Source organism: Eublepharis macularius, chromosome 16 (assembly GCF_028583425.1).
Source record: "Eublepharis macularius isolate TG4126 chromosome 16, MPM_Emac_v1.0, whole genome shotgun sequence".
NCBI classification, from domain to species: Eukaryota; Metazoa; Chordata; class Lepidosauria; order Squamata; family Eublepharidae; genus Eublepharis; species Eublepharis macularius.
The window spans coordinates 29,476,258-29,488,579 of NC_072805.1; the positions used below are offsets into that span (position 1 = coordinate 29,476,258).

Below are 12,322 nucleotides of genomic sequence, written 5' to 3' on the forward strand. Positions count from 1 at the left end.
TACTTATTATATCTAACGGCCAACTCCTCAAATATTACTATATTTAATGGCCAACTTCATATAGCATCTAGGGCAAACCCATGATAATCCCCAGATTACACAAATCCACACAAATTTGGATTTCTACACAAATCCAAAATGTGTAATGAATTGCAACGTGTGTGTGACCTCCAATCTATGCATGCACAAACATGGTGTGCAAAGGATCCCTGATGAGTGGGCTAGAGATAGGACTGCCAATCTCCTGCCCAGAGTGGGGGATCCCTTGTCCCCACCTCCGACCCCCGACCCAACTTACTTGGCCAGTGGGGGGGTGCACCACCTGGGGCACCCTCCTGGCAGCACAGCGTACCCCCGGACAATGTGGTGTGCCCCCCTGCCCCGCAACAGGCCTGTTTTGACCAAATTGGGCCCATAGGGGGGCGATTCAGCCTTGTGGCGAGTGTGGGAGTGCATGCCAGGCTGCCCTTTGACCCGTGTGATGGTGTCACTTCCGGCAGGGGACTCAAGGGACCTGGCAACCCTAGCCAGAGAAGCTGATGATGATCAGGAAAGATGTAAAGGGGAAATTAAGGAGATAAATCAAATTTCCACTCACTTTTGAATCTTTCCAATCACCTGGCAGAAACCTAGTTTAGGCCCTGGCCTAGTTATGTCCTCAACAGAACCAAAATGATCCTATTTTGTAGCAGAGATCATTGGCAAATCACTGTCCCTATTTTGTCATTTGGGAAGATTTGAAAGATAACTTTAAAAATGGCAATATGTGCAAATAGCTTCTTTTCTATTTCCCCTACCCATAGGGATGCCAGGTCCCTCTCGCCTCCCACTGGGAGACAGGGAGAGCTGGCACTTGTCTCATGCCACTCATGAGGATCCTCTTCATGCGTGTGCTCTCTGGGACTGATGCGATGACATCATTTCCAGTAGTGAAGTCATTGCACCAGCCACAAGAGCACTTCCATGCTCCACACGGGGCTAATTCAGCCCATCTGGAAGTGACGTTCCCACGTCAGTTGGGAACACATGCATGGCATGAGTTCCTGAGGTACCTGCCAGTGGCTTGCAGAAGCTTGCCCCCTCACTGGGTGATCGGCAGGTGAGGGGGCAAATCCCCAGGAATTTGCCTGCCACCGGCAGGCACCTGGGAACCCTACCTACCCAACGTGTGTATATGGCTATTGTTGCTCAAAGAACTTCATAAACATGATCTTGGAACAATCCTTGCAATATGCTTGTAATGACAGCCAGTATAATTAGGAATGATAGAAAGTGGTTTGACTAAAACAAAAATACAGAAATAGTAGAAATAAGACTTGTACCAGTGACTTTTTAAATTGCAACAGATTCTCTGAGCCAAGTTTTTTTTTTTTTTTAATAGACCTTGGACTATTACTTTCAATGAGGGAATTCATTCATGTGTTTGGAGCAGCTTTTTAGAAAAAGATAATGGCATCAAATTTACACAGTACAGAGCCCTCCTTATTTTATTTTATTTTATTTTATTTTATTTTATTTTATTTTATTTTATTTTATTTTATTTTATTTTATTTTATTATTTTATTTTATTTTATTTTATTTTATTTTATTCAATTTATAGTCCTCTCTCCCCGCAAGTGGGCTCAGAGTGGATCACAGGCGGTAATAAATACAATAAAAACAAATGACATAAATTAGATTATAACATCAGTCACACCACCCCTTCTAATGAAAAGATGCCCTAAGCTTCAAGCAGATTGAAAAAAGGGGTTCATTTGACAGTCCCCCAAAGTGCAGGCAAACTCCTCTCTACTGATTCCTATGGTGGGAAAATGGCAGTCAAGCAGAGGCTTAGCAAGAGAGCATCAGCCAGCCACCAGCATTAAAAAAAAACCCTGTTTGCATTAATTTCAAGTTCCTATTCTTATAATGACTGGTAATTTTTTTTAAAAAATGAACTTTCCTCTGAAATCACTATATTTGTGATTCTTCCTGGTGGTCTCCTGTTTGTTTCCTTTCACAAAGTGAAGAAGGCTTCCTTTACAGAAAATCTCTGTCCCATCCTATCTTGCAGGTCTGCCATTATTCCCTATGGGGGACTTTTTTCAAGGTGCCTAGAGTTGCTGTTTTTCAATCAAATAATACCAACATTTCAGCAGAGCTAGGACAGCATGTCCCTCTAGAGGTGTGGTTGGTATCACTTTTGCAGGTGTTTCAGAGAAACATGAGGACTTTTTGTTGCCATTCTTCTGGAAGGTGTTTGGACTAGTAGACATAGTGATGGCACCATCTTGTTTAATAGATTCTCTGTTCATTTTAGGATACTTTAAAAAATTTAGATTATGAGCTGCCTTGGGGAAGTGCTATTTGTGGCTGAAACTGGCCAAATGAACAATGTAGCTTACTGCTACAACGGATCTGTACTGAAAACAGAGAAGTGCTTCTCCAAACCATTGAGAAATATTTACTTTGCAGATGGGATGGAAGGAAAACAGTGTGCTGGCATTTGCAGCCAAGTGTATATATTCCTATGCTTGCTTTCTGAACTCATGATGCACGCATGAACACACACAAAAAGAGGCTGCAATACTAAGCACGCTTTCCTAGGAATAAGCGCCACCAAATAAAATGGGAATTACTTCTAGTACACCTGTTTAGGATTGACCCTAGAGAGACCCTTGGGATAGGTATGAAACCCGAAAACCTCAGCTACTGCATATGAGTTATGAATGTCATATGACTTGCTTGCCCAGAAACTGAATTATGGGCATGCCACCTGATGGCCATTCAAACAGTTTGATCGCCGGTGTTTCAGCAGTCTTTTCGTTTTTTAAAGCTAAATCTCCAATTCTTGCAGCCCCAAGCATGCAAGGCAAAATTAGCAACACGGTGTCAAGTTCTTTAATGAGACACAAGCCTACTCAGACTTTCCATGCTTCTAGCCAATAAGGGACAACACAGGTATGAGCGACATACTTCCTGCATCGCTCCCTGAAATGTTCTGCAATTGTCTTAGAAAAAAATACAATTAAATCCTGGAATGAGGAAACTGTCAGGTTAAAAATAAGATGCTTCCTCCAATCATTCAAGAGCTCAAGTTTTTGTGTTCTAGATTTGTATACTTATAAATTTGCATAATATACAAATTAAGATGTCTTAATTTGGTGAAATGAAGTATGGCAACTCTAATATGTTGGCACAATACTAGGTGTGTAAGAAGCTTTTCTTAATGGCAAAATAAGATCAGAGGTTTACAGATGTACCAGAAATACTATATCCGTCAAATGGAATGTATATAACTAGGAATACATGTTAAGTACATGGCAATTATCGCTAGATGTCTTTTATCATGAAATCTGTAATACATTTTTGTATACATACCTACGTTGGATCTCTCTGGTACATTGGCATGGTAGTTTTCATGTAAGAATTCAGGGGGGTTGTCATTAATATCTTGAACTTTGACAATGAATTCAGAGGGTGGTTCCAAGGGTCGGTTGGTATTCCGGTCCACAGCCTGGGCTGTTAAGGTGTACTGAGCTCTTTCTTCCCGATCCAGTGTCTTTGTTGCATGGATGTTCCCTGATTTGTCATCAATAACGAAAATTATTCCTGCCCCTTCACCTGAGAGAATGTATTTGATGTTCCCATCACCAGAATCAATATCTGAATGAAGCTGTGAAATGAAAAACATATATGTTTGTTATTTCAAAAACCAGTTTGTTGTAATAGTTAAGAGCTCTAATCTGGAGAATGGGGTTTGATTCCCCACTCTTCCACTTGAAGCCAGCTGGGAGACCTTGGGTCATTCAAAGCTTCTAGCAGCTCTCTCAGGGCCAAGCTACACATGACGAAAGACACTTGCCTGGCAAGTGGATTGAGTGGAGGGCAAGTGAACAGGGAGAAATACACTTGCCGTTCAAGTGTCATTTGTCACTTGTAGCTTGGTCCTCAGGGCCCTCAGGGCCAAGCTACACATGACGAATGACACTTGAACGGCAAGTGTATTTCTCCCTGTTCACTTGCCCTCCACTCAATCCACTTGCCGTTCAAGTGTCATTTGTCATGTGTAGCTTGGACCTCAGCCCCACCCATCTCACAGGGCGATTGTTGTGGGGATAATAACATACTTTGTAAACTGCTCTGAGCGGGCATTAAGTTGTCCTGAAGGGCGGTATATAAATTGAATGTTGTTGTTGTTGTTGTTGTTGTTGTTGTTAAAAGCCAATAATTATTGCTCCTGAATTGAAATTCTATTTATTTGGGATGTTTTCTAAGAATTATTCTGGTTTCCTCCCCAATAGCAACATACCTTAGAATATGTTGCTCCATTCTTAACTGTCCAGTCATGGGATCAATATTAAATTTTCCATAAGTAGAACTGAATTTTCCTGCCTCCCTCCCACTGCCGGCTCCGGACTGCGTGATGATGTCACCACGTGATGATGTCATCACACAGCGAAGCCAGGCCCATTGGCCGGCAGGTGGCTGGGGTGATGCACGGAGGCTGCCTGTGCTTTGCACACCGCCCCAGCTGCCTGCTGTGCCTGGCCCGTGGCTGCTGCGCCCAGCCAGGGGCATGTGGCAGCAGAGGCAGCAGCAGCGTGGGGCTGGATGGCTGCAGCAGCTGCGGGCCAGGCACACCAGCTCCGTGGCATGCACCTCCACCCCCAGCACCCCCTCCGGTGCCCCCTCTGGCACCCCAGCACCCATGGCACCCGCCTCACCACCTCAGTGGTGGTGCTGGCCCTGCTCCCTCCTCCCACTACAGCCCCTCCTACTGCAGCCCATGAAATGTTGAGCTTTGGGAGAGGGAACCCCAAAGAACAACATAAGAAGAATGTCCAATGAGAAGGGCAAATCTATGGAAATTGTCATTTTAGTCTAGGTTGCATATTTGGAGCATTAACTGCGTGTACAGTTATGATTGGCTTTCCATTGATGTGTCCTGGCCTTTTTTGGTGGACATTTCAAATACACATTTGTATATGCATTAGAACATATATTATCTTTATCAAGGTACTGTGGAAGCATAGATTGCAACATGCATCAAAAACACATAAATGTGCATCAGCATCATGCGTGCAATCATCCAAAATGCACAGAAATTTACAATTGAAAGGATGCAGTATGGAATGCTTGAGGTTCCAAAATTATGGAACAAGAACAGTATGGAGTGAGGGCCAAGCTACACATGACGAATGACACTTGAATGGCAAGTGTATTTCTCCCTGTTCACTTGCCCTCCACTCAATCCACTTGCCGTTCAAGTGTCATTCGTCATGTGTAGCTTGGCCCTCAGTAATATTTGAACATGTGTATCACAGTCTATGCCCTGACCTGAATAGCCCAGGTAAGACTGATCTCATCAGAGTTGGTTTTGCATAGTCCAACGAAGACCAGAGGCTGCAGAGGCAGGTGATGTCAAACCACATCAATTAGTCTCTTGCCATGAAAACCCCACCAGGGGTCGCCATAAGTCAGCTGTAACTTGACAGCACTCTCCACCACTACCACCACAGTCTATATCTATCTGTTTGTCTGTACCTTTATGGCATCTCCAGGTATTTCTGTGATTGATATAACTAGCAAGATATTTTAAATTGTCTGATGAATTTTAAGGCACACTAAGTATTAGTTTAGAATCCACTTGAATATATATATTGAGAGGGGTGGGGAAGTAATGAGCTTTTATGAAAGGTTTTACGTTCATGATTATTTTACTAAGCTGTACTTCACAAAAATGTATATCTGTGATTTGTGGAGCTGCAACTAAGCAGCCACCTATTGGGTCCCAACTAATTTCCAGTTTCTTCAATACTTAATGCCCATTGTGATGTTATAATGAATGGCGCTAAAGCAATTAACTCATGAAATGAAATGTGAGTCCCACTTGCTTGGCTTCCTCTACTTCCATAACGCTACAGGCATTTGGCTCCATGAATCAGTATGAATATGAATTTTATATAATTGGATCATCTTTGCTTTCTCATATTTTATCCTCTTTAAGCTGATACAATAATGAGAGCATGGTACCCAATGAGCCTGATCCATCACATCTGTTTTACACTGGTTAAAGCCCATTGGTTTGAGGAGAGTTGCACTTCAGGATGTTTTCTGATGTTCCCTGGAAAATGAGTTGCATTCTGGGTCAAACAACATAAATTGCAGCTTGGATGAGGGTTAACTGAAGAGAAACCGCAAAGGTACAGCTAATATTTAGGCAGAGATTTCCCCCACCCCCACCCTGCAACCCCAAAGATCTAGATTCTCAAATATCTCTGTGATGGAAATGGCATCAAGGGACGGGCATGGAAGATGTCCTTTGATCTGCTTGAGAGAACTCCTGTATAGGGAAGCTCTTTGTGAGATAGCTGGTGATCTGCAGCCTCAGTCTAGGGCTTTCTTATCAAATTAGGCCTTGGATCAAAACGGAAGGTGCTCACTTCCTAAATGGGCATCTCTGAATGCTTTGAGTATTTCAGGACAAATGATGACTGTACCCTCTGAGACCTCAGTCCTCTACGCACACTGACATTATTGCAGGTAGAGGAGGCATAAGCACGCTGGTCTTTGTCTCTACCAACATATGACTGCCACATTGTAAACAAGAGTCTGTCTGCATAATCTCTATCTACATAATTGGGAATGCTGATTTTTTTGAAATGTTCCAGTCTCAGGGATGGAGCCTACACTTGTACATTTGCTTCATGAGTAGACTTCAAGCCAGTGGTTGTGCATAGGTGGAGCAAACACATCTGGGTTGGTTCCCCTCCATGTGTTGATTTCTATAAGGTGCTATTCTGAAGCCCCCTCAGCGATTACCTGTTAGTGTCCTTCACAAGATGTAAATACAATCACTGTAATTATTCTAAAGTGTACAAGATGTGGCCGATTGAACCTGGACTTTCCCATCCAACAGGAAGGCTCTCTGGATGAAATCGAGATGTTTGGAAGTCTGTCCTCAGCTCTCTAGTGTCTTGGTAAATGGAAACTACATGGAGGCTGAGTTTGGATTGGGACTGAGGGCCAAGCTACACATGACGAATGACACTTGAACGGCAAGTGGATTGAGTGGAGGGCAAGTGAACAGGGAGAAATACACTTGCTGTTCAAGTGTCATTCGTCATGTGTAGCTTGGCCCTCAGTGGCATAGCATGGATTGAGAGCGCCCTGGGCAAGGCAAGTATTATAATGTCATCATGCAAGGCACAGCTGCCCCCCTCCGTCGCAGCCACCCACGCAGCCACAGCCAGTTCAGCTGCTGCAGGAAGGCCAGCTCAGCGCCCAGTGATCCAGCCACCCTGTCAGTGTGCAGGCAGTGTGAGCATCCTTCCCATGGGTGCAGTGCAGTCTACACCACCTCCACCGCAGCTGCCCATGCTGCCACAGCCAGCTTGACCACTGCAGGAAGGCCAGCTTGGCGTCCAGTAAGCTGGCTGCCACATATGCGTGCAGGCTGCATGGGCAGATGCAGCACAGTCTCTGCCCCCTCCAGTGCAGCTGCCTGCAACGCTGCAGCCAGCTCAGCACCCAGCGAGCTGGCTGCCCCATCAGCATGCAGGCAGTGCGGGCTGCCTCCCCAAGGGTGCGGCGCAGGCTCTTGCACCCCTACGAATTTTGTGCCCAGGTCAACCACCCCTTAGCCTCCCCTCCACACTACGCCACTGTTGGGACTGCGTGAGAGGAAAGGAAACTCTCACATTATCAACACTGCTAAAAAATGGCCAGTTAGGAGAAGCATGCACACCACCCAAACCCAGCCTAAACATCAGAAAGCAAACTACATGATCTGACTTGCCCATCTCCATAGGACCCATGGTGATCAGGGTCTCCTAGTCCACCCCTAGTCCATGGTGATTTTACCTCCTAGTCCACTCTCTTCAATACTGGATCTGAGTATACAGACAGGATACAGGCAAGATGCATGCTTATCCCAAAGGATGCATTTCCTCCTCCCAAGGAGGAGATGAATTAACCACCCTCCTCTTCTATAGCTGTCCCAGTCTGAATCGTGTCTTTTTGCAAAAAAAAAAAAAAATACATGTGAGATCCATTCTTCTAGCTTCTTACATGGTATGACCTTCAATTAGGGTTGCCAGCTCCAAGTTAGGAAATTTCTGGAGATCTAGGGGGTGAAACCTGGAGAAACCTGGAGAAACCTGGGGTTTGGGGAGGGAAGGGACCTTGGTATGGTATAATTCCATAGAGTCCACCCCCAAAGTAGCCATTTTCTCCAGGTGAACTGATCTCTATGGCCTGGAGACCAGTTGTAATTCTGGGAGATCTCTGGCCACTACCTGGAGGCTGGCAACCCTACCTTCAATATATCAATTTTTTAAGGGAATATCAGAAGCTGGGATAATGGAAGTATTTAGAAACTATCAGTCACTAGTTGTGAGCTACATTTTGTCCTACATATTTCTCCTTAGTTTAGATATTTTAATACAGCATTATATTGTTTTGTTCTTAACAATTTCAGCAGAAGAAGTAGATTAGGTTGAGGGTAGCCAACCTCCAGATGGGGACTGGAGTTCTCCTAGAATTAGAACTGATCTCCAGAGATCAGCCCCCTAGAGAAAATGGCATCGTTGGAGGGTGGACTCTATGGCATTATACCCTGCTGAGGTCCGTCCCCAAACCCCACCCTCCCCTAGGCTCCACCCCCAAATCACCAATAATTTCCCAACCCAGACACGGAAACCCTATCAGTGCTATTTTCAGGGGCTCCCAATCTCTCAGAAATGACTTTTTGGGAAATCAGAACTTGATATCCTTAAATCAAAGTGGATTTTTTTAGCTGCTAATCAAGGTAAAATTGATTTTTTAAAAAACCAAGGGCTTCTTACCCTGCCCACCAGCACAGGATCTGGCCCTGTGTATTCCTCTATTACAAAGAATTGATTCCACACCCATCCTCTTTTCGAACGGTGGAGAACTTGTCCTTCTTTCCCTTTTTCATGGTGTCCATGGAGTGACGGCCTCGAAGAATTCAATCTTTCCGTTGCCACGACCAGGATGTAGCTCAGCATTCCCAGGCAGAGAAGGGCAGCATGTAAACAGTTGTCCTCCTTCATTTTTGGTTAAGGTATAGGCACCAGAAGTATCCCAAAATCAATCCCTTTATCACAGAGCCCCCACAATAGTCCAAAAAAGGAATAATATAATCCTCTCGAAATTTCAGATGTAGTTTTCCATACACAAGATGTTCTTGCTTGTTAAGTGCATCTCTTTAGCTCCATTCAGATTCCCAAATTAATTCCTAAAGACAAAAGAGAAAATGGGGAAGGAAGTTAGCTTCTTTCTGCTTTCCCATCAGTTCAGTTCTAAGCAAATTATAATTTCACAACCTAACCAGCAACAATTGAACACAGGCACCATCTTGTTGTCTTTTCTATGACAATGGAAGCGAACAAGAAGCGAAAGTTAGTGCCTCGTTCTTTGCTGATGGGCCTTCTGAAAGCATTTGGTTGAGTGTTGTTGGGGGGACAAAATGGAAGGCTATTTGGTGTGATAAAAGCTATCTCTTTTATTTTCTTACATTAATTCAGGGGACTCACTGATAGAGCATCTGCTTTGAATGCAAAAAGTCCCAGGTTCAGTTCCTGGCATGCCTGATTAAAAGCATTATGTAGGAAGTGATGCAAAACGACCTGTTTGAGACCCAGAAGAGCTGTTGCCAAAGTGGGCAATACTGATCTTGGAGGTCCAGTGATCTGACTCGGTATAAGGCCCCTTCATGTTTTCAACTTGTGGTCATGTGGTCAAAAGAGCCAGCCTCTATTAGACAACCGCCAGAGAAAGACATCCTGATCGTAGAGATTCTTATAGGATATCTGAAAACAAATTTAATGGGGAAATTTTCATGTTGCTATATTATCTGCTTCATATAGAGTACAGACACGGGAGGGTGTGGGATTTATAGAAGACAACCAAAATGTAAGAATGAATTTTCTTTCACCGACAATTAATTTCAAATGATGCCGTTGACAATCGGTATAAGAAAATCTGCAAATATTCCCCATAAAATGTAACACAACTTTATTACTGGGATGATTATCTCATTACCAAGGAAGTATTCAGAATAATAGAAAAGACAAGAAGATATATGAAAGTGTTTACTATCAGTTGTTCAGGCATGAAGAACTAAACACAAAACATTAACCACACATCTAAGCTATTATCCTTAATTTACTAATTAGACTTTAATGTGGTAATTGCCTTCAATCTCTATTTTTTTAAAAACCTCTGTATAGAGGAAAGGATGGACCGATGTATTCTTGATAAAGACCTGCTGCATCCACATTTGTTGGCATGACAACAATACCCCCCAAATTTTCTTTTAGAACACAATACTGCAACAGAGTAATCATTTTGGATTGTAGGAAGTAATACACGGGTAAGTCCTGAATGAAGAGTCTTTTTCAGCTAGCCAGTTCTGCACATAGTACAGTTTTATCACTGTATGCTAGCTATTGAAGCAAACAAACTTCAGGAACATGAACGTCATTCTGAATCAGCTATCCGTTAGCCTTAAGCTCTTGCGATCTATTCATGTGAAATTGGTGCCACGAGCAGAACACCATTCTTTCACAACCCTCATGAACATCAAAAACTGCTTCATGCATCTGACGACGCATGCGGATCAGCCCTTGGGTGGAAGGACGCCGAGTGACTGACGACTGTTAGAAACTGGAATTTTCACATCAAAATGGCGCACTCACAAAATTCAGTAACATCCTAGTAACGCGCCATAATGTTTCCGTGCAGGTTCATGGAAATGTTTGGATGGATGGAAAATGAATGTTTAAAGTGGCCATTTACTGCAACCAGCATGCAGTTATGTTGTATTGCATAGTCAGTTAAAATGATGCTTAAATTAGGCAAAATAGCAGAACGCTAGCCAAATTATAGTCTCCCTTACAAAAGTAGGCTGTAGTTGAAAGTGTGATAAAAAGTCTAGTGGCAGAGAATGTAACTATTAACAATAAATTGTATTTATTTTAATCCTGGAAGTTCAGAGTGGCCTTTAAAACCCAAATGAATGCCTAAAATATTAACCTATAAAAGGTCTAGATAAAAGCCCCAAACTCCTAGCAAAATCTCCCCCTATTCCCATTCTCCCCCCAAAAAATAATAATCCAAAGAGAGGTTATTTGATGACAAGGCTAGAATCATGGTATTCACGAATGCTCTATGCACAGCAGATAGAATCCCAGAAGAACAAAATAAATTTCCAGCAAATGCCTTCCTTTCAGGCGCCATGTGCTGAACGTTAAACAATCCCTTGGATTTGTCTAACTGGCACGTCTGCATGATACATTTATATAGTCATTCCTCAGGGATGCATATTTAACAAGACAGACTTCAAGAGTATGCTACATAATGACATTATGATGAATAGCGTAATTCAGAGACATTTTGTAGGAATATGGAGAATGGACTATTCATGACAACACATAGATTAAAAAAATGGAACCTCAGCTGCAGTTAGACAAGTAACTGATGGAGGATTGAGGGTAGGCAACTATTGTGGTATGATCTATTGTTTAACTATTGCCAGCTTGACTACTGTAACACAAACTGCCCAGGGTTGCCCTGGAAGATTGTTCCGAACTCCCTCTGATATAAAATGTAGTTGATTAACTGGCTCTGGACACATTGACCTCTATCTAAGACTTCTACCTTTTCCCTACTTTTATGTTTCTGTTTTATTTCTGATTTCTATTCAAAATGTTTACTTAAAAGGTTTCTTTCCTACCTTTCATCCCAAACAGGGCCACCAAGAAGGCTAACAACTAAAACAGGGCAATATAAAAACACATCATGAAATGTGTTTTTAAAATAACTAAAATGCATGTGTGTATTTTATATATAGACCCTTTAAAACTCATCATTGCCAAGACCTACATAACTGATGAGCTCTCTTTCATACATGCTGTTGTGCCAGTTAAGTCCATCTCAGCAAGCATTACTAGTATTATCCTCTCTCCATCAACGGGTTGGATCTGACTAGCTTTTCTGACAATGACAAAGGAAGAAGGATCCCTTTTGACCATCCCAAAATCTATTCCCAGGGTTTTGGGATCTGCATAGGAGAAAGTCATGTGGAAATCAGGCTGTAGTGAGGAGGGAATATTGGGTGAGATTAAGTGAAAGAGTAGGTTGGATCTAACCCATGTAGAAACAAGGCCTTTTCTGTAGTGGTAGTCCTCTAGAAGAAAGAGTGCCAAGAGGGACATCAGAAAGGGACACTCCTTTGTGCATTTTTGAATGAGTGTAAAAAAAAAATCTTTTAGCTTTTTTTAGTGGGAAAAGGAAAGGATGTTTGATTTAGAAGTTG

At 42.8% G+C, this 12,322-nt stretch overlaps 1 protein-coding gene across 1 annotated transcript in view; it reads right to left on the bottom strand.

Moving 5' to 3' along the window:
* The window catches only part of CDH11 (cadherin 11), a 142,650-nt gene that overhangs the window by 35,053 nt on the left and 95,275 nt on the right, over window positions 1-12,322 (bottom strand). The window contains exons 3-4 of the mRNA XM_055000354.1: window positions 8,829-9,241; window positions 3,361-3,655 (exon numbers count right to left, since the gene is read on the bottom strand). Coding sequence (XP_054856329.1) covers window positions 3,361-3,655; window positions 8,829-9,056 — 523 coding nt within the window. The 5' untranslated portion in view covers window positions 9,057-9,241. The remainder of the gene's footprint in view (window positions 1-3,360; window positions 3,656-8,828; window positions 9,242-12,322) is intronic.